Source organism: Sinohyriopsis cumingii, chromosome 18 (assembly GCF_028554795.1).
Source record: "Sinohyriopsis cumingii isolate HCF-2022 chromosome 18, ASM2855479v2, whole genome shotgun sequence".
Taxonomy (NCBI): Eukaryota; Metazoa; Mollusca; class Bivalvia; order Unionida; family Unionidae; genus Sinohyriopsis; species Sinohyriopsis cumingii.
In genome coordinates, this window is record NC_142978.1 from 57120238 (window position 1) to 57144449 (window position 24212).

The 24212-nt window shown below is 32.6% G+C and overlaps 1 protein-coding gene across 1 annotated transcript in view; it reads right to left on the reverse strand.

Moving 5' to 3' along the window:
• Window positions 1-1373: 1373 nt before the first annotated feature.
• Window positions 1374-24212, reverse strand: part of LOC149776720 (SCO-spondin-like) — a 106012-nt gene continuing 83173 nt past the window's right edge. Inside the window, exons 30-43 of the mRNA XM_089941248.1 lie at window positions 21632-21769; window positions 19429-19892; window positions 18582-18702; window positions 14644-14694; window positions 13409-13435; window positions 11973-11996; window positions 9656-9912; window positions 9012-9171; window positions 8764-8858; window positions 8218-8329; window positions 7787-7837; window positions 6770-6895; window positions 2417-2452; window positions 1374-1435 (exon numbers count right to left, since the gene is read on the reverse strand). Coding sequence (XP_089797374.1) covers window positions 1389-1435; window positions 2417-2452; window positions 6770-6895; window positions 7787-7837; window positions 8218-8329; window positions 8764-8858; window positions 9012-9171; window positions 9656-9912; window positions 11973-11996; window positions 13409-13435; window positions 14644-14694; window positions 18582-18702; window positions 19429-19892; window positions 21632-21769 — 1709 coding nt within the window. The 3' untranslated portion in view covers window positions 1374-1388. The remainder of the gene's footprint in view (window positions 1436-2416; window positions 2453-6769; window positions 6896-7786; window positions 7838-8217; window positions 8330-8763; window positions 8859-9011; window positions 9172-9655; window positions 9913-11972; window positions 11997-13408; window positions 13436-14643; window positions 14695-18581; window positions 18703-19428; window positions 19893-21631; window positions 21770-24212) is intronic.

The window sequence follows — 24212 nt, forward strand, 5'->3', positions numbered from 1 at the left end:
TGTCATTTTTTTGCAAACACTCTTCTTCTTTCCATTCCCATCAGTTTCCATTACACAAAGTTTCCTTGGATGAATTTAAACTTTTGACCAATCAGAATACTCTTTACGAGAGTTGTAGGCTAACTAATTTATAGAACAAATATGTTACAAGGGTTGTTGTGAAATGGGACAGAACATACCATTTTTAGAAAACCAGATTGTAGATGATTAAAAAAAACAGACTATATCATGAAAAATCAGACTCAAGTCAGGAGAAAAGTGGAATTCTGCTTTAAAACAGTGAAAAATCATGTCTGCTTCTGAATATATAGTGTTATAAACTGTCAGTTGCCGAATAACACAGCAAATAATCCCATAAGAGAATCTCATATGTAACATATATATATATATATATATATATATATATATATATATATATATATATACACATATACACATACATATACATATATGATGTATCTTTTCTAAATTCCTAAAGTTACTTTTGTTGGGTTTAATGCCCTTTTTCAGCATATGAGGGGATGTGCACTGCTGGACATGACATATCTGCAACATTGAGTCTTAATAAAATTGTGGAGAAGTATATATGGAAGGAGAAACCAATTATTCTTTTTTCCTATTCTTATTTTATGTTCAGTCTGCATAATTATTTGTTACTGTGTTTTAGATGAATTATTTACTTATTTATTAGAATTGCAAAGTACTCTTATGACTTAACTACAATACTATTTTGAAATTATTGTAAATTCATTTTGAATTCCATCACTGTGATAGAGCAAGGCTGTTGGCATTTCAGCACATTCAAGTCTATTGGCAGATCATCATATTCAAAACACGGAATTAATTTAGAACACTCCACTCTTGAGGCTTTGGGAGAGAAAGTTTAGGATTATTTATTTTGGATTTAATTTACTATACTCTTAAATTTTCATTTTACAACTTAAAGAAGTTAATTATTTCTTTAATTTTACTAAAGATGTTTTTTGCTTACTATGTTGCTTAGTCATAACATAGTACCAATCATATTTATATATTGATTTATTTGCAAAACAAAATCTTGATAAAATGCTACCTGACATTTAATAATTTTCATTCATGCAACAGCTGATGATAACAAATGTTGTCTTTTAAAAATGTCAATTTGAAACAATCTAGTTCTTTTACAGTTCTGAATGATGGTATCCTATGAAAGTAACTAGTTGGCAACGTGTTTCTTTTTTTTCTTCTGAAGACTAATCATCTTTGAGAGAATGGAGAATTCTGTTTTTTTCTACAACAAAGCTAGGTGTAAATATAGTAATTGACAGAAAAAAATCTTAAAATCATACAAAGGATTGTTGATAGCTAAACGTTTTTCTCAGGGAATAAAAATAATCAGTACTTGAAATCTAATGAAAGTCATAAAGTTTCAAAGACATACCTGTTAGTGTTGTTGCTGAAATGAATAAAATGAATTTGTGAATAAAGAAACCAGTTCATACATGCCTAAGTCGAAGCGAGAATCTAAAAACAATATGAATTTTTGACAACTGTATTGATTAGCTAGAAAAATAACAGTAATTTAGTTAGCAACCAATTGATAATGAGAATAGTGTTTATATACATACAAAAAATGACCCTAAAACAAATAACATGTACATTAGTTTGCATTCTCTTTGGGAATTTTCTACCTCCTTCACCTCTATGAACAAGAAAGGTTCTGTTTCAACATCAGTAACTTACTTAAGACAACTAGCATGGCTCACCAAGAATAACTTGCTTTAGTAACACTTGTACACTTGCAAATGTAAGTGACTGTGACATCTGTGATTATAATTACATATTAGGGTCATTAAATAAAAACAAGAATTGCATCAGACTGATTTAGTATATTGATAATCTTGTGTCAAATTGATTTATTACTTCAAAGAATACACAACTAAGACTTGTGGAGATATATTCGAGTAAACTTTCATTGGTAAAACAGTGGTGTAGGAGGCACTTACCAAACTGCCTGAATGTCTAGTAATAGTAATACATATGCTATTTGAATCTGTTACACAATATTGCAAACCAATACTTCTGACCATCAAATGAATAATTTGCTCACTCTGAGTGAATAACAGATCTATTTATCTGGTGGGTGAAAAACTGAAGTGTTTCACAAACTCAATAAAACATACCTCTCCTTCACCTTGTTTTAAGTAAATGTCCTCTCTCTATCCATTACCAGAGGTTTATGTTGTATTTATTGGTGAAAATAAAGTTCTGTTGTATGATTGAAAATTGGAGTGGATACATTGGCCATTGCATGCATACATGTTATGACATGATACTGCATATGTTTAAAATTGAAATCTTTAGATGGAGTAATGAACTCTCTAGATGGATTAATGAAAAGTAATGATAATATTTCCATGTAAAGAAAAATACTCACATGATAATGTTGGAGTTGTGAATCGTTCTGTTGTAGCTGCAATTTGGTGAGAAATAGGACATTTAATCAAGGATAGCACTATCAAACTATCTGATGAAAAAGATCAGGCATCAACTAATGTAAATTGAAGATTTTATTTGCATAATCACTTATACTATGCTTCACAGCTTGTCACATCTCCCTAATACCAACTTAACATGTATATTGCTGTTTACCATATGGAATAAAGTTTTAACTAATTCACCAGCTGATGGACTAAAATTAAGCCACCACTGTCCAGCATGGAAATATGCATCAGAAGATAAAGCAAAATGTAGAATACAGTGTTACAATTTCATCAAGCAAAATGTAGAATACAGTATTGCAATTTCATCAAGCAAAATGTAGAATACAGTATTGTAATTTCATCAAGCAAAATGTAGAATACAGTGTTGCAATTTCATCAAGCAAAATGTAGAATACAGTGTTGCAATTTCATCAAGCAAAATGTAGAATACAGTGTTGCAATGTCATCAAGCAATTTTAATACAATGGTAGAAGTTCAAAACAGTATAACATGCTTCTATTTTAAAAGACATTTTCAACACAGTATACAATACCTATCTTCAATAATATTGACATCACTACTGTTCATGGTCATATATTTTCTTCTCTTCAACAAAATCTGATTAACACAATTTCACATTTGTTCTTCTAAAACAAATTCCTTTATTAATGATGTTTAAAAAGTGGAGTCCCCATAATAACAGATTTCAACAAAGCAAGACCAGACTGTCAGCTTGGCAAGCTGCTCCTCAACATAATCTGATTAGCTGTCTGGATAGTGATGCACTTCGGATCATAGGGGCATGGAACAATGTCCCCTCTCCAAATGCCTGGAGACAAATACAGTTTTGAATGGACAAAGAAATGGAGGTACACAATGCACTAGCCATGCTAAAAGATATAATCTTATTTACTTTCCAGTTATTTGACGACCACCTATTCGGGAGTATTGATAACAAGACTTTTAAGATGGCCACTTTGAAAGTCAATAGACATCAGATTGGCAACATTTTCCTTAAGATTAACAAGGACTCAGAAGCAGTATTGTAATGAAATGCTCCATTTTGCTATGATCATTCATTCAGTAGCAATAAAAAGATAACCAATGTATCAGTATATAATAGATGAGATTAGCATCATTCTCATTTACAATTAAACATTACAAGAAGTCTTCTGATGAAAAAGGTGTGTTAATGATTATTTCATTCAGAAATAGCACTTCAAGATTTTAAAAATGGTTAAATTGGTAGCCATACTGGAAATGAAGCCAGCATCATTTTTACTTAGGACCAACTGGGCATTATAATAAAGTCATAAGAAAGTCTTTTAGTGGAACCCTATGTCGATTAGACCATTCAGAAGGAGAAGCAATAAAAAGATTTTCAGGAAAGCTACTATGTTGTTCGTACTAAATTTCCAATATGACCATTTTCAGTTAGGACTATCTAGGTCAGGCAATGAATGTGTTAGTACAATTTCATAGCAATCCTTCATGTAGTTTTTGAGAGTAGCAATAACAAAGTTGCATTAACAGATACATGTCAGACTAACTCTACCAGCCTATAATCAATAAGGCTGAAAACAAAAGAACTAATTAGCATGCCACTACAGCCAAGTGATACTACTACATCTAGATATGTGTCATTTAAAAAATCCAATTCTATAAAAACTGTATATAGTTTTAAGAAAATATCAAAATTTAAACATTATGAAATTAAAAGTGATATTTTTATCCAGTTGAATGGTGTATATATATATATATATATATATATATATATATATATATATATATATATATATATATATGTGTGTGTGTGTGTGTGTGTGTGTGTGTGTGTGTGCTTTTGACTTAAAGTCCAACACCCTACCAACTTAGCTATCTTCGTTTCATAAAAAATATTTAGTACCTACCCTTTCAAAACCAAATGGTCAGTTTATGAATTCAGTCATTAAACATAATTTCATAAGTGTCAATTAAAGAGGATTCCCAATACCAAGATGGAGTCCTATAAAAGTTGGGCTGTGTACAGTACAGCTAATGTTTGTTTGACATGTCTAAAAATTCTTCACTAAGTCAGTATTAGCCTGCACCAGGCCAACAATCCCATGTGGACTGTTTTCAGTAATGCTAGTGGTAGCTGGCACAAGGTCAACAATCATATGTAGTATGTTTTAAGCAAGATTATTATTTGCTCGCACAAGTCTAACAATCCCATGAGGGCTGTATTCAGTAAGGCTAGACTTAGCATGCACATGCCCAGCAATTTCAGGTGGACTGTCTTCAGTAAGGCATGTGTTTGCTAGCACACATCTATGAATCCCATGTTTATTGTGTTCAGTACAGCTAGTATTATTTTGCACAAGTGAAATATATTTAGTAAGGCTAGTGTATGCTAGCACAAGTCGAACACTGCCATGTGGCCAGTGTTCAATAAGTCTAGTGTTTCCTAGTGTAAGTCTATGAATCCCATGTGCACTATTTACTGAAAGATTTGTGGTAGCCTGCACAAAATCAACAATCCCCTGCAGACTGTTTACAGTAAGGTTAGTGTTTTCTAATACAAGTCTAACAACCTTAGTGACTGTGTTCAGTACAGCTAGTATTTGCTTGCAATTCAACAATTGCTAACAATTCAATGTTTGCTGTGAGTGTCAACTTGCGAAAAAGTCTATGAGTTGAGATATATAGCTTTCTATTAACAAAACATTCAAATTGTGTTTCTCTCACTGAAGAACTGCAGTGTGGTTGTGTCTTTGGATATTCGCCTATTCATAAACTTGTCAAGCGTTTGCAACCAAAGGCAAGACCTGGTTATACTTTTTCAAAACCAATCTGGGACAGCAATATAGCATGACAACCATGTGACTAAATTATCCAATGATCCAGCTGAAATATGTTCATGTTCCGAGCATAGCCAAAATATAGTCTTTAGAAGTAAACAGGAGGTAAATCAAGAAGATAATAATGAGGTAATTAATGTAATAAATAGGTACAGGTGAAGTGCCTAAAGAAGGCTTTCCATGACTTGAAAAATACTGAATATGATAAAGATAATTATTGCATTTATCTCCTTCACATTGGCAAGTGCCAGGGCTCAAGAAGATTTATCAGGTGCAAATAGCAGTCTCTGATCGAAAATAGATTATGAACAGCAATGGGAAAAGTTCTCTACCAAAGTTGTAAATATTTGTTTATGCTCTTATAGTCTTTGCTTTCTTGAATAATATATTAAGAATTAATTAAAGCTATTTAAAGGATAAGCTTGCTTTGTATCACTTAATTAGTAACTAAAGACCAAAAATAGATGTGAAGACATTGTCAGCTGATTTTAACTTCAAATTAATAATATAAAAACTATAATTCTAACAGTACAAAATAAATATAACAGTCACACGTTGAATCTCAAAGCATACAATACTGTCAAAAATGACAAACTAAAAATGAAAGAAAGATTATTTTAAGAGGAGACATTGATTTCAAACTAGTAAATATTTCTCACAACTAAGATGTAACAAGTGTGAAAAATGTAGAGAAGGATGTCCAAACTAATAATATGAAAGACTTTTGTAGGAAGACACAATCTTTTTGAGAAAAAAATGGTTCAGACTTTATTACTGACAAAGAGTTTTGGTGCAGTATCAGTTCCAAAGTCAGATGAATAACAAAAAGTTACAAACTGAACTGCATCCCAGGGCCTTCAAACGAAGGAGACAAAAATAAATTCATCATTAATTAATCTTGCAAAAAACATTAGTATTTAATTTGCTAGTACATGATTCGTGAAGCAAACTAATGTAACCCAAAACTATTGTGAAAAAAACAAACAAATGAATACTAAATAAAGGATTAACCCAACATACAGCCGACAAAGTATTACACAAATGATCATTTATTCTAAGAAACAGAACTCACTGTAATTCAAAAATTGTAAAATGTGTACACTATTTTAAGTTCAGACATATGGTCTAAGGCATGTAACAGTTTCATGCCGACTAACACCTTTGTACAGAGATTTGTAAATTAGATAGAAATTAAGACAATATAAGAAACACAGTGCAACATATCATAAATGTTAAATTCTATTTTTCTATTCAAAGGTGATTGTAACTTATTAGCAACTCATATGCCATGTTATTTATCAGCCTTTCAAGAAGGCAAGGTCTTTGGCAGAGCAATAAAGAACACTAATATTGACAAACATTGACACACACACACACACACATATATGGAGAGACCAACAAATAAGGTATGATAATCAGAAAGACAGATAGAAACAGAAAATGATTCAGTGGCAGATATGAACTTACATTTACAATCTTTTTCATCTGAGAAATCCTCACAATCACGTTTCTTATCACATTTATATTCTGTCGGAATACATTCCCTGGAATCCACACACTGAAATCCACTACAGATGGGCTTTGTTGTTGTAACTGCAATTTGGTATATTGAGATGAAAGTAATGAGGATTATAATAATAATAATAAAAATCATAATAAAAGTGTCATTGTTTTCTTAAATTGTCATTGTTTTTTAAACAGCACGACTGATTACAAAAAGTGTACTACAAAATGCAATCAAACCTCTTGAAACAGAAACCTTTCACGACATTATTTTTTTGAGGGGTTTTAGTTTCATGTGGTTTTCTATGTTCCCCTATAAATAATATGTAAATTTGGTTTCCTATTATATATATATATATATATATATATATGACTTTATTTATTTGTTAAAAACATATACAACATTCAATTTATAAACTGACAACTAAGAATTCTACTATAAATCTGCAATTCTTTCTTACAGACAGGTTCCATTTGTATTTAAAAGAAGCATCTTTTTACATATACTTGTTCTTGATTAGTTTTGTTCTTCAATTTGCTAAACCAATTCATGACTAGAATGCCAAGCCAGTGCCTGACTGGAATGCCAATGCATGAATGGCAGTTTGCAATGCCAATACATGACTGGCAGTTAGCAGTGCCTATTCATGGCTGGCAGTTTTCAATGCCAATGCACAACTCGCAGAGAATGCAATGTCAATGTATGACTGACAATTTTCAAAGCCAGTACATGACTGGCACATTTTGCAATGACAGTGCATGAAGGGATTTGTTTTCATGTCACATACATACATACATACATACATACATACACACACACACACATGCACACATGCTAGCATACATACATTCATACATGCATACATACATACACACATACATACACACACACACACATACATACATACATACACAAACACACATACATACATACATACACACACATACATACATACTTTTGCATACACACATTTAACCTACTTGCTCTTGTGGTGTGTGTCACAGTAGTTGTTGCCGTAGTAGTTGGTGCCTCTGAAATTAAAAGTTGTATCGAACATGTTGACTTCATTGTGATCTTTAAGCAACAAAGTGGTCATGTGAAGACCTTTTAGATTTCCAATAAATACTCATCACTCATTTAAGATTGAAAAAAAGACTCTCCAATTAAATCAAATGATTATGAATTCTTATACCAAAGGTGCCAAGTTATCACTGGTGGTATTTGGTATTTACTAAATTAACATTTTGGTTCTAGGTCAATGATATGAGCATGACTGCTTGCCCTGTATATAATTTTGTACCATTACACTTTAATCTGCCAGAACCTGTATCAATAATAATGACAAACTTCACTAGATTTCTAAAACTGTAAAGTTTATACCATAGTTCTATTTCATTTGACAAAATCTTACTTGTTGTGCAATCTATCTCATCTTCACCAAAAGGACATTCCAGCTTCTTATCACAATACCTGGCACATTTCAATCCATCACGACAGGGAAACATATCACTTTGACATGTTAACTGCCAAAAGAAAAATGTACAGATGAAGTTACTGGCTTGGCAAATTAGCAGGGCCTGCTATGCAAACTTATATTTGATGAGGTAGTCACCCTTGGCAACAAGCTCAAATCCTGAGTTAGTCTTTTTGGAAAGAAGTTCTGATCCACATAATTCCAACCTCCACATAAAAACTTGAAATTTTAGTGGGATTAAAACACATAATGATTACTTAGCACTGTCTAAATTGCTGAACATAATATTTAAAATTGATTGAATTCTAGGAATTTATCTGAGTCATGCACAGCAAAAAACAACTGACTAAACCATATTGCATAAAGAGCTAGTTTATAGTTTTACCCTTCTCTGGAATAAAAGGCAATAATACTTATACAATGTTTTTCCAACTTAAAGAAACATGAACAGGAAGATTGAGAAAGACCTATAATGGACAATACCTTAGTTGTAGTGATTGTGGGAATCGTTGTTGTTGTAGGTGATGTCACTATTGTTGTTGCACTAACAGTAGACGATGCTGTTGTTGAACTTTTGACTGCAAGATATTTGAAAAATATTTTGTATACAAAATGACTTCATTAAGAAATTAATTACCCATTCCAAAACATATATGAAAATATGTATATATGTGATAAAGCATTCTTATCTTCAAACAGAATACATTTCAATAACTCTTTCTCATCCTTACCTGGCTCAAAACATGTCAAGATCTGAAGTCCACTGATAACTGCTAATTTTGATGAATTCTGATCACTTTCAAAGATCAGAAAGATTAACTCAGTGATGCTGCCTTCAGGATATTCCACAGTAATAAATGTCTCCTTCTTGGTGTTGACTATAGTAATTATCTATAAAAAAAAAACAGGACATGTTAAACAGATATGGATCACAAATAATATGTTTTCAAAAGTTTGTTGATTGATAAATAGCCCATTCTACTTACTTGCACTGTATAATCTTCTCTAATTGCACAAAACTGTAAAAGCTTCATTACTTAATACTTTACATAACCCAAGTGCATTCAACGATCATGCAGATACCTCTGCAAACTTATTACAATTCTCCAGTAGCTGCCATAAGCATTATTATGCTCAACAAAAAATGCAACCTAATGTGATGCAGATGTTTATGTTTACATTTAACTATTTTAACACCATATTATGTTTAAAATAACCTCTCAAATGCAAAGATTTTCAAGGTCATAACATCTTGGCTGTATGTAAAAATTAATTATTTTCTACAATAATTTCATTTACACTTAAATCGAACAAACTAAACATACTGTTGTCATGGAAAATATATATCAGAAACATTAAAAGAATTTAGTTATACCTTTGTGAAGGTTGTCGTCACTTCAATTTTTTTAATATTTTGCACAGTTAATTTAATCTGTGTCACAATAACATTTCCTGGCACAGCTTTAAAATCAATTATTATTTCTCCTTTCTTCTCATCTGGTAACATCGTAAGCCCAGAAGGAGAGGTTCCTTTCCATGCATTACTTCCATTTACAGATTCAAAACCAGATGCATTGACAGCAATGGATAAGTTTTCATATGTGGTCCTGTTGATCATTGTTTCATTGCAAACTGCAAAAAGAATTCAAGGATGAAAAATAGTGTAAAGATTGTCAGTCAATTCCAAAACCATTCAATTGAAATTAAGAGGTTCCTGGCCAATGCGGGATTATTTTCTTAAACAAAATTTGGACTCTGAAAGCAATTACTATTCAATTTGCTTCTAAATAACAGAAACAGAGGTAAATATTGCTCTCACTTCATACATTTATAAAATTCAATCTTGAAAATTTTTAACTGCAAGTTGCTACTAAACATCAGGATTTAAAAAATGATATGTGACTAATGTTTATTCTTTAAGATGAATATGCCCATCCCATTCAGTGAATTTCTAATCAGGACAAGCAAACAGATTTTTTTCAAGTTCTGTCCAATTATGTTACACATACTTTCGACATCATTATATCTGACCACATGATAATTCATAACACATTGTTTTTACAATGAGGTGCTATCTACCAAGGGAAAATATATTTTGACAATGAGGTGCTATCTGCCTAGGGCAAATATATTTTGACAATGAGGTGCTATCTGCCTAGGGCAAATATATTTTGACACTGAGGTGCTATCTGCCTAGGGCAAATATATTTTGACAATGAGGTTCTATCTACCTAGGGCAAATATATTTTGTCTCATTTCTCCTACTGATTATCTACCTTTGAATTTTGCTCTGATGGGATCGCATTATTGCTCTTTCTTTTTCTCTATCACCATTGGAGACTATTCAGTGAAATTCCATAAAAACAAGATTTGGCAAACAAAACAGATGGTTTGGGATCAACACTAGCATTTAAACGTAAATTATAATCAACGCATTGTGTAAAATTCATGCCAGAGAAGTTCAATCCCTCGTTACTGATTGAAGCTGACATCCTGGATCAAGCGGATGAAAATCCAGATCTAGTAATAATATGTAGATCTGACAAACATTACTAAAGATGGATGTTCTGTTGACCTTTGGAATTCCCAATCCACCTATTTTGACTCATATACCAGATACAGCATTGCAATTATTATTAGGAAGAGATGTCATCAGCAACAATATATTCCAAATAATGTGCACCACTTTTTTCGATGTGAAAGCGGTATATAGATTGGTGATCTCAAAGGTCAGCAGAACATGACCTTGTATAAGTGTCTGCCAAATCTCCATTATATTTGATATCTTCGTTTAATGTCTATTACGATTGACATCTCCATTTATTCTCCATTATGTCAGATATCTCCATTTAATCCCCATTATGTCAGATATCTCCATTTAATCTCCATTATGTCAGATATCTCTATTTAATCTCCATTATGTCAGATATCTCTATTTAATCTCCATTATGTCAGATATCTCCATTTAATCTCCATTATGTCAGATATCTCTATTTAATCTCCATTATGTCAGATATCTCTATTTAATCTCCATTATGTCAGATATCTCCATTTAAAATCTGTTATGTTGGAAATCTCAATTTTAATCCAACTACATCCTAGACATTCAGATGAAGTGTCATCCTAAAAAGTCATTCAGGTGAGTATAATGAGGAACACTGGTCTCCTTCACTGCTCCTACAAAGTCAATGAGGTGAGGAAAATGAGACACAATGGCCTCCTCCTTCAGTGCTTCTACAAAGTCACTGAGATGAGGAAAATAAAGCACAATAACCTCCTTCAGTGCTCCTACAAAGTCAATGATGTCAGGAAAATGAGGCACAATGACCTCCTTCAACGCTCTTACAAAGTCACTTAGGTGAAGAAAATGAGGCACAGTCATCGTCATTCTTCCAAGTACCTACAGAGATTCTGAAGCCATAGTGGTCTAACTGAAAAGTTTTCTAGCCAGTTAAAATGTATCCTAGTGCACAGTACTACTTAAAACATGACATAAGAAATAATCTGACACCTTTATATTCCATATTCTTAAAAGTAATAATTTGATCAGAATGGGTTAATTTGATTTTCAAACTAACTGACCGACAGTAACTTTTTCTTTTACGATATGACAAATTCCAATATTTTTTTTAAAAGACCAAGAATCATTAACATAGCTGCATAGAATAAACTATAGTTGAGAAAATACTTACATGGGATTCGTGGAGTTGTTGTGCCTGAAGTAAAGGAAACAGTTCACAACTGTAAATCACTTTATTTAAGTAACATTAAGTCAGCATACTTTTCACATCAATTATGAACAAATCACAGATTTAAACAATTAATTTTATATGCAATGGTTTAAAGCTTTTGTCTCATTTTAGATGACAACAACTTCAAAGGACTTATCATGCATAAAAGGGTATTGAATACCTCTGAATAATACTTGTGAAAGGGTCTATTCTACAGCTAAAAATCTGGGAGACAACTCCCTTCTAAATCAATCATAGATGGCACAATAGCATATTCTAGAAAAGACCCTATGTAATCAACACACACGTGTATATTACAACCATGTTCTGCACATATATATTAGCATGAATGCCAAAATAGCATGTTCTAGAATAAACCCTGTGCAATCAGCACACACACACATATATTACTAGTATGATCTCATCACACAAATTAACATGTAAAATGTTTTTCCAAAACTCAGTTTCCTGCTGAATTTGCCAAAATGTTGTACTTGTTAAATATTTTCATTTGCAGCATACTCATTAGTTGATCAAGTAACTGAATAATTCAACCTGAAATGTATCTTGTAACAATTGCAAATGAATGTGAAAAGTATATAAGCTGTTTTTAATTTATGCTGAAAATTGACACCTACTTTAATTTATGCGAATAAATAACATATAAAAATGAAAATGATTTGTTTCAGTTTCATGTCTAAACTATATCTTATTTTCAAACATGAGGCTTCAATATCACCAGCATATCTTAACAAAAAATTTCATAATTTGCCTTCTTTCGTAACTTAATAAATATGGATTAGATGATTATTAAGACCAACTGATTATATGATACTGTCACATATATCACAACATGGCATAATAACAGGCTGATTTCAAGTGACAAAGCATTGTATTCTCTGATGTAATCAGTAAAACAAAGATTACCTGGACCTTTAGAGGGACATGGATTTGAACAGATAAAATGATTGTGTATATGGGAGATATGTCATTAAAATGATCACACTTTAATGACCAGTGTCCAGATAACCTAACTGCTATCGCAATAGTATACAGCTCATGCATATTTTGCAATATTCAAACATTTGCTAGAAGACAAATGAAGAATATGAACCTGATGGCTTAAAAATTCTTTCCTGAGCACTCCAGCAATGTTTGCACACAGGAAACCATACACTCATTATTCTGTCATTATTAATCACATAAATAACGTGCCAAACACCTACAAATATTTTATATCAGAAACTATTCAGATGTAATTTTGATAACATAGTACAGCTGATGTCACAAAACTGCATTGTACTAAACAAATTAAAAGTGACTTAAATTGAGTGTAAAAATTTTTTTAATGGACATCTGTTTTGCTTGTTATTTCTTTAAACAAAAGAACCACTTACCTGTAGGAGTTGTTGTTGGTGGTGTAGCTGAAAAAACAAATGCATAAACCAATGTAACTGATTAATTGTTAACTGCACTGGATACACAAGTCAATTTTGTGGTAAGGCAACTAGATTAAATTAAAGTGTCTTGCCCAAGGGCATACCAGGTCACTATTCCAGGTTAATCTGATGGTAGGATGTGAACCTGCAGTTTCAGTCGAAGTCTGGCACAGTAACAATTCAGCAACCATGGCTCCTTGTAAACATAACTGATTAGGACAAAATGATCAAGTATCAAGAATCATGCAGATGAAGCATGAAATTAAGTAAACAGATCATCAAGTTGGAAAGATACAGAAAGAAAAAAGTTATGATAGAAATAAACACTAACCATTGTTTTTTTTCTTCTTCTAAAAACACACTCTCAAAGTTCTCTGTCATACATATTCTACCATTGCAAGTTAGAAGAGGGCAGTATAATCCATTCCAATCCATGAACTTAACATGTAACCATTAATGCAATGACAAATTCGATCAAAAAGGTTCTCCATATATTGTATTATGCCTTTTCTCATCATTCAAGTCTTCAAAATATTCAAGTCCTGGTGCCTATATTTTTCAAAATGGCCTTGTTGTTGTTGTTGTTGTAGAGTTTAACGCCATTTTTAGCACAAGATAGGTTATACATAGCGGCCAGTATTAATGGTGGAGGAAAAACCTGGGAAAACCCCGGAAAGAACCACCAACCCACAAGAAGCTACTGGCAAGCTTTCTCACATACCCACATTGGCTGAATCCAAGACTCGAACCCACGCAGACAGAGGTGAGATGGCAGTGATCCCTAACGGAGAGCGCTTTAGACCACTCGGTCACTCGGAGCCCCCCAAAATGGCCTTGATGATATTAAAAGTTAAAAAGGTCATTTTAATGAAATACAACAGTCAATTATGGAAATAATGTATTGATCAATTAATAAAGAAGAGATATACTGAGCATTAACTCTTGCCCTGTGGCATGTGCCAATATTTTTCAAGCACATGCTATTTCATTTTCCCCTAATGCCTTCTTTCCTACTTTGTCATCTGCATTATCTACTCAGTGTCTAATAAAACATATATGCTACTCATTTCTTGTGCTACACATAAATGGAAATATGGACTGATACAGTACTCAAGTTAAAATATGCTCAGATTTATATAAATTTCCTTATTGGGATATTAGCTGAAAAACAATTTTTATGCCAGATTACTTACAAGATGTGGCAGTTGTTGTTGGCTGGTAGGTGGTAGAGGTGGGTGTTGTCCCTAAAAAGGAAATTTTACTAATTAGTAGATAACCACCAAAGCTTAAATAAGCATATAGGTTGGAAGTAGATTCCAACAGATATTTTCATACAATAAATGAAAATGCATAGTTGGTGAAAACTTCACAAATCAACATAATAAACTTGTGTTTGCATATTCAAACTCTTAACAAAATTCACCGTATTAAGCTGATGTAAGTAAAATAATCAGCTTCAGAAAATCATGACCAAAACCTAAATGCTGCATGTTCAAAGTCTTTGCACATCATAGTACTAAACTAAAATAAGTAAAATAAATTTCATGGAATTATGTCTTGTCTGCTCCCCTGCTTATAACACCGACTACTGTTAGGCATATTTAGTTACTATATTGTCTGCTTAATTTTGTCTGTGATTGAGAATTGTGGATAGAGTTCTGTATACCTGACTATTGTCAAGATTGTAATTGAAGTTTGTGAATACAGTTTTGCCTAACTGACTTTTCGTAAAGCATACATAGACCTTATTTACCACTAGTACCGTTGCACAAAATTCAGTTCCAAACGATATGCAGCTAGCTCAATGGCTTATTGCTATCTCTCAACTTGACATAATTCTTGGAAAAAATTTCCATTTCACATGACGATGACAATCATATATCCCACCACAAGACATACTCAAATGCAGTGCAATGAACAAAATTGTGTCTCTTCCTGCTTTTATTCACAAGAATGTGAACAATTCATTTTATTCTTCTGTGTTGATTCTTAACACTTCTTAAGAGGTTTATTTTTTCTTTCATCTTCAACATGCATCACCTGCTGGACGTCATTTAAAAAAATTTATATAATCAACAGTTTGATCATGCAGATGCTTCCCATGAAAAAAATATGTGCAGTTTAGAGAGTCTGAGTTATTGTTGTAAAGTTAGTCTGGTTCCCTGACTAATTGCACTAATTCTAATATGAAACCCAGATCCAAATCAAATACAGATGAACCAATTATTTTTCAGCAAATATCATTTTTCCGTAGTTTTGGCTTAAATGTCGTGTGTATTTTAAGGGTAATTTTTGTAAGACTTATGGTAAAATCATAAGGGTTGGCAGATGTGAATTGCCTGTCAAAAAATTGGAATTTGCCATCATGGTACAGCAGCGGCATCTGGGAATCGCTTACTAGCGGGCCTAGCAAACTTAAATGATGTTGCATTGAGTAATACCTGCGTGAAATCTATAGGAAAAATTATTTATTTTTCAAAAATGTCAAGTATTATAACTGCTATGTCTTTAATCCTTTGATAGACTAGACAAAACTACGCATAGATGAAAACCTAACTTGGTACTCGCTGTTTGCAATACTAGTCACATTACTACATAAATCTCAGACTACGACACCGTAAGTCCAATAGTCATGTGAAATTAACAACAAAATCCTAATGTTGTTGCACAACAATTAAATTATATTAAATGAAAGTTTGATACCTTTTGTAAAAACAGAAAGAATGTATCAGTCTCAAAATGTTTATTTCGAGACCACGAAACCTGTCACTCTAGCAGAAATGGGGCGCTCACCAGTTATTATGTATTTCTGAGAGAGTAACATATGTAAAGTGAAGTTGTTTGCATTTGAAACATGCACAGGAGAGAATGGTGGCATACCTCTATGCTACTTTGTTATAATGTGGCTGACATTTCTTTGGATATTGTACTTTTAGAAATTATACATGATCTAAGCACACTGCAAATTAAAATGTCTGCTCCCATGTGCTCAGTCTGAATTAGTCTAAAGTACACTCTCTTTAGACAATAAAAGCCTCTGAAAGAGTAATGTATGAATTACCAAATATATCAAATGTAAAAAATGTTATTGGCTCTTTTTTTACAATTTACCTCTAAGTTCAGGAAGTGAAAATGACCATGTGGAGCTAGCAGTTTTTTGAAAGGTGCACATTTGGATATCTATGGTGGCTGCTCAGTACTATGGCCTTATCACATTCCCAACTGAGCTGGTTATCTCCATATTTTTGTTAAAGGTGAAAAGATTGATTATTAGTCAAACATTTCTGAGGATTTTTAACACCAGAAAGATTTTGTATGTAGAAACCTGGCAAATCCAAATCCAAACGCAATGCACCCTTCCAAAAAAGGGTGTGTACCTCTTCCTGTAGCTCATCCAATTTGGACTGGCAAAATGGAATGGAGGTCAATTATTGATGATGTTCTGACATAAAGCTGGTAACATTTGCTTGAAGTGGATCAGACTCACACATTTTCCACGCTGCCAATCAAACACTTGAAAAGAGGGCCATTTGAAAGCCCATTAGAATACTGGAAAAAAGAAGGTTCTAACCAAAAGTGCTGCACTGCCTAGGTCAAATTACTTCCCTCTTTAGAAGAGAGGTGCCTAAAGTCTTTCTTCCCTGGCTTTCACAACTGCCTAATCTAGCAAAAGATGGGCTGGAGGGGATTTTGGAACTAGACCTTCTTATGAGTCTGTTGAGGCTGAACCTGCTTGAAAAGTCTCAGAGGAGGTCCCATAGGTCAATCAGGGTAGCTATGCTTCTTGGCCCGTTTCAATAGGTCTGGAGTAGTGACCACAGATGACAAATGGGCGTTTTCAGTGTCCTGTAAGTACCCACAAAGCACAAGGACTAACTGTACTAGCTGTCAACTCAGGTGAACAAGATCACTGATCACTTCTGGACAGATTTAGAAGAGTGGCAGACAGTCTCTCACTGGATGAGGCCAGAAGTGACAGATCAGATTCACAGACTAAAAGATACCCCATATCTTGAAACCTAGGCAATAATATCCATAGTGTCATGGACACTAACTACTGCTCAGTGTAGGTAATCAAACTCCATTGGGATTAAAAGATGAAGAGATAAAGCCAACCCAATCATATTCATAAAAATTAACTAGATTTGTGCTTCTAATACATTATGAAACTAATGCTAACCAATCCAGTCAACATTAATTCCAAAATATAAAAACATGTAGAAAACTTAGTAAAATTTATACAATGGCATCAAAATCAGGTCCTCAAAATATCATGAGAGAGCATAATTTCTTCGATTTATGCCAAATTTTATTTATGTCATAACCTCAGGAATGCATCTGTGATGTAAGTCAACCATCACTTTTACTGCATAAACTTCATGAAATTCCAGACAGAAATGAAGGAGATGAATGACAGTTTCATCAAAGAATATCATATTATATTAGCTCATAGTATAAGCAGCATGGCAAGTTTTGGAAAAGATGAATCCCAATGACAACACCAACATTAAGTGAAGCAAAAATCCTTAGGAAGAACATCATACTAATAAACATTGAATCTTTCACAACAATATCTTGGTTACAGAACAGTCTATGCAGGGCGCCTACAGAAATTATTGGGGGTTGGGTGGCAAACATGTAGTAATCAGCTTTAAGTTTTATGGATGTAGAGAAAGAATGATTAAAGAGCTGTTTACTAGATTCATTAAACTACATAATGCTGCAGGATGCATGATATTCAGAATGCTCCACATCCTTACTGACATTGATTTAGATAATAATTTAGATCCACTAGTTTCCACTATGTAAAGAAAAGGCATTTCTAAAATAAGCTGAAGTTTCATGTACCTTATGTGGTTTTTAATTCACCATGATAACCAGGTCTTTTTATAAATAAAAACAAACATCTAAAAAGTTCAAAAGTAAGTGTAACAAATATTTAAAACTGCTGTGGTGACCTGAGCATCATGTGTAAAAATAAATGGCTCTAATTTTAACATCTTTGTGCTGCTGTACTAAAATGGATTCAAGACAGACTTATATATGCATGGAAATCGAGTCTAACAGACTGATGGATGGACAGAAGAAAAATGATATGAACTCCATCTTCTGCATTCAAAAATTTCTTTACCTTTAATGCATGCCAAAATTACAAGCTGAATTGTAATAGTCTGTTGTTCTGCTCGAATGACAACACTGATCGTTAAACCCGTCACTTTGCTGGTTTGTATTGAGGTGAATGGGCTTTGTCCCTGCAATGCAAACATCAGACATACAGGAAAATATAAATAAACAAGTGTTCAGCAGAACCCTATTTCTCACACGTGTCTATGCTTGATTTACCTTTCCACTATCTAATATATAACAACTAAAACACACAACTTTCTCAAGAAACTTTCACATGAAAACTGAATGTTAAGGTCACTTTAGGTACTGCCATAAAACTGAATCCAATTCACAGGCCAGTCAAGAAGTTGAATGACTATATGTATTTTAAATATACCATACATATACTGCAAGGGCCAAAATATCAAAGATTTGTTTGAATTAAAAAGAAGCACTGCTTTGCAGTATCTTACATTAATTTTGATGAATGAATGCAAATGTAAGGAAATCTGAGCAGCAAATATAGCTGTATTTTGATTTAGTCTGTAAATTAAAAAAAAATCTAGAATGTGTAATGAATCCATACAACCAAGTACCAGTAAACATTGCCTTTAATGGCAGATCTATTAATAAAAAAATCCTGTTCCTATTTTTTTTAAATGTATAGAAAAGCAGAAAACATTACACATTACATATGGGGTATATGTAATATATATCCATTTGGTTCCCTACTTCATAAATTAAAATCAAAAAGCAAAGCTGTATGAAACAGATAATTATCCTCAATTCTACACTCATGTCATCAAGCATAAAGGTGATGAGTGAGAACAATTATTTTGCAAAAAATTGAGATAAAAACAGCCCATACTTACTGGTACACTTTTCACAAGCCTTCCAGTTTCATTATAAACCTCAATGTGTTCCACATCTCCAAAAGCAGCTAACACATTTTCCACATATAACAATGGTTGTGAAAAATGTATTTCTATATATATAGTGTCACCAGGAGCGAAAGGTCCTTGGATTACTAGAGGGTTACTTGATAAAATATTCAGAACCTCAGTTGTTGCAGAAATGGTCTGTGGAAAATGGTTTTGTCTGTGAATGATAAAATTCACATTGTCCCCAATGATCAAAGCTGGTTCTTGCATTATATCTGTTAGATCACAAATATGACCTGTTGTTGTCAAAATGGTGGTTGATGCAGTAGTAGTTGTGGAATATTGTGTCGTAGCATTAGTGGTTACTGTTGGTGTTGTTGTCTGTTGCATCGTTGTTGTTGCAGAGCTGCTGACTGTTGTTGTTTGTGCTGTTGTTGAAGACATTACTGTTGTAGCTGAAGCAAGGTCAGAAAACTGTTTTAAATATATGACCCAAGTCTTGTTTCTCTTTGCATATGGCATAAATGGCTTTCAATTTAAGTGTAAAATATAAACCTATGTCCTGAATATGAAAGAATATCAGAAATGATATCTAACAATATGCATCTTTTCAAACAACATTCTTCAAAATGATGTCTTCAAATTCTTAATAAAAGGTTCTGCACAATTTTCAGCTGTACTTGACTTAAACTGATTTAGTAAAAATTAGAGAGAGGATGCTGACTTTTATTAAAAAAGGACTAAAATATTGAATGTCATAAAGCTCAACAGCCAGGCTCCTAGAGTAATATTAGAGCAATTTAAGAACTCCATCAATATTCTTTTTACATATAAACATCCTGTTTAATTTCCCAACTCCTGTTGCTATGATTTGATTTCTCATTGAATATCTTAACTTAGGGTACATATAAGATTCAAGTTATTGTTATCCATTTTCTTTCATGGGCCAAAATGAAATCTTTATTGTGCATAAGAAAACATTTAACAGATTAGAAGAAGAAAAAAAATAATAATGGGATCCAAAAATAACTTAAAGGTAATAAATAATGCATCAAAACCATTTTATAATGCCACATGTCCTGCACAACAAAAGACCATAATGTGATGAGTTTCCTTCTACTTTTTTTTAGAATAAATTACTTGTTCTTATCCAGTAAGCACTTGTTAGGATAAGCAAACAATTGGGTTTATTTGCCCTAAAATGTCAATTATTTAAGTCTTTAATGTTTTTTTATATATGTATATCACAGTATAATATGAATATTGCCAAATCACAACAAATAATGGCCTTCAGACATTATGTTACCTGTGTGATTCTAAGAATATTTCTACTCCACTCCCTTGTAACAAAAAGGGTTAGTAGAAAAACATGGGGAGGGTGAAAAGAGATATTGAGGTATTGATATTTTTTCTGGTACTTTGTTGATTAATCCTTCTAGTTTGCAATATTTACAAAAAATAAAAGATATTTTGAAGAAAAAAATAAGCAAGGAAAAGAGGAAAGAAATGGCCAATTTATCACTATGATTTTGATAATGAAAACAATCTGTACTTCTGAATCATCTGCACATTGACATACAGAATAATAAAACTTCATATATTAAGGTAAAATCAATACCTCCAGTAAGTCTTTAAGAAGGCCATTGAGTTTATAGCATGGGACAAGTAAGAACTCACTGTAAGGACCAGCCACTCAGTTTATAGCATGGGACATGTCAGAACTCACTGTAAGGACAGCCACTCAGTTTATAGCATGGGACAAGTAAGAACTCACTGTAAGGACAGACACTCAGTTTATAGCATGGGTCATGTAAGAACTCATTGTAAGGACAGCCACTCAGTTTATAGCATGGGACAAGTAAGAACTCGCTGTAAGGACAGCCACTCAGTTTATAGCATGGGACAAGTAAGAACTCATGTAAGGACAGCCACTCAGTTTATAGCATGGAACAGAAATTAACTGATTTTCTCCATGTTCTTCCTTTTACGTTTTCAAACTTAGAATGAAAATTTTCTTCCAAAGTGAAACTCAATGTATTGCAGATAACATGTTGACAATTGTTCTTTACACTTTCCTAGATTAATTTGGGGAAATTCAGGAGTATAATATATGACTGAATAAAATACCAGATGACAGTACCCCAAAATGTGATAAAATTATTGCAATAGAAGTGGTATCAAAATGAAAACTTACTGCAATTCACTTCATCACTACCATCTCCACAATCATCATGTCCATCACATACTTTTGTAGTGGGTACGCAGTCTCCATCAATTTCACACCATGTATCATTAGATGGACATGGCGTTGTCACTACAGGAGTAGTTGTCCCTGTAAGCAGAATTTATTCTTTCATTTCCATATAATTTCCCCAAATGAGGAAATTATGTGGGATACACTTGTGATATAACTCATTTCTAGGCCAGCTTGAACTGCAAACAACAAAAGTTCAGGTCTGCAGTTGCATTATTCAACTGCAGATCATGGGCTAGTATGTTGTTGGTTCTGCAAATTACTTCTTGCAAAGCAAATATACCCATATCTGAGAGAGCACCAAGCCATCACATATCTGGGTCTGTGCAGTTTGCAGTTGGATCCAACTTGTGCGTAAATGCAGTATTTTATATTGTGCACTCATTGACACAATATCTTAATCATTATATCGTAATATTTCCAATATTTCTATGGCTTTAGTACTTAAATGAAACATGTTTCTAGCTTATAAGCATTAACTATTGTCATAAATTAAGCTTTGTATGTTCTATCAGGGTAAATAAAATCATTTAAATTAAGCTTTTTATGTTCTAGCAAGGAAAGTACATTCAATTCAATTAAACATTTCATATTCCAACGGGGAAAACTAAAACCATTTAAATTAAGCTTTTTATGCTCTATCAAGGCAATTAAAAATATAAGTTAAGCTTTTTGTTCTATCATGAGAACTAAAATCATTAGATTATGGTTTTGTACATTCTGTCAGGGAAACTAGAGTCATTTGAATTAAAAGATATGTTCTAACAAAGAAATTAAGATCATTTGAAAAGCAAATGCAGTAGTATGTGCAGATATAAACTCTAATATCCTTGAAACCACAAATGGATAATCATATGACATTTTCAGATGTAAACTGCAATATTTTTGTGACTATAGATTAAGATCAGGGACATTTTCAGATGTAAACTGCAATATTTTTGTAACTATAGATCAAGATCAGATGACATTTTCAGATGTAAACTGTAATATTCTTGTAACTATAGATCAAGATCAGATGACATTTTCAGATGTAAACTGTAATATTCTTGTAACTATAGATCAAGCTCAGATGACATTTTCAGATGTAAACTGTAATATTCTTGTAACTATAGACCATGCTCAGATGACATTTTCAGATATAAAGTAATATTCTTGTAACTATAGACCAAGATCAGATGACATTTTCAGATGTAAACTGTAATATTCTTGTAACTATAGATCAAGCTCAGGTGACATTTTCAGATGTAAACTGCAATATTTTTGTAACTATAGATCAAGATCAGATGACATTTTCAGATGTAAACTGTAATATTCTTGTAACTATAGACCAAGATCAGATGACATTTTCAGATGTAAACTGTAATATTCTTGTAACTATAGATCAAGCTCAGGTGACATTTTCAGATGTAAACTGCAATATTTTTGTAACTATAGACCAAGATCAGATGACATTTTCAGATGTAAACTGTAATATTCTTGTAACTATAGATCAAGCTCAGGTGACATTTTCAGATATAAAGTAATATTCTTGTAACTATAGATCAAGCTCAGGTGACATTTTCAGATGTAAACTGCAATATTTTTGTGACTATAGATTAAGATCAGGTGACATTTTCAGATGTAAACTGTAATATTCTTGTAACTATAGACCAAGCTCAGATGACATTTTCAGATATAAAGTAATATTCTTGTAACTATAGACCAAGATCAGGGACATTTTCAGATGTAAACTGCAATATTTTTGTAACTATAGATCAAGATCAGATGACATTTTCAGATGTAAACTGTAATATTCTTGTAACTATAGACCAAGATCAGATGACATTTTCAGATGTAAACTGTAATATTCTTGTAACTATAGATCAAGCTCAGGTGACATTTTCAGATGTAAACTGCAATATTTTTGTAACTATAGATCAAGATCAGATGACATTTTCAGATGTAAACTGTAATATTCTTGTAACTATAGACCAAGATCAGATGACATTTTCAGATATAAAGTAATATTCTTGTAACTATAGATCAAGCTCAGGTGACATTTTCAGATGTAAACTGCAATATTTTTGTGACTATAGATTAAGATCAGGTGACATTTTCAGATGTAAACTGTAATATTCTTGTAACTATAGATCAAGATCAGATGACATTTTCAGATGTAAACTGTAATATTCTTGTAACTATAGACCAAGCTCAGATGACATTTTCAGATATAAAGTAATATTCTTGTAACTATAGATCAAGCTCAGGTGACATTTTCAGATGTAAACTGCAATATTTTTGTGACTATAGATCAAGCTCAGGTGACATTTTCAGATGTAAACTGTAATATTCTTGTAACTATAGATCAAGATCAGATGACATTTTCAGATGTAAACTGTAATATTCTTGTAACTATAGATCAAGATCAGATGACATTTTCAGATGTAAACTGTAATATTCTTGTAACTATAGATCAAGATCAGATGACATTTTCAGATGTAAACTGTAATATTCTTGTAACTATAGACCAAGATCAGATGAC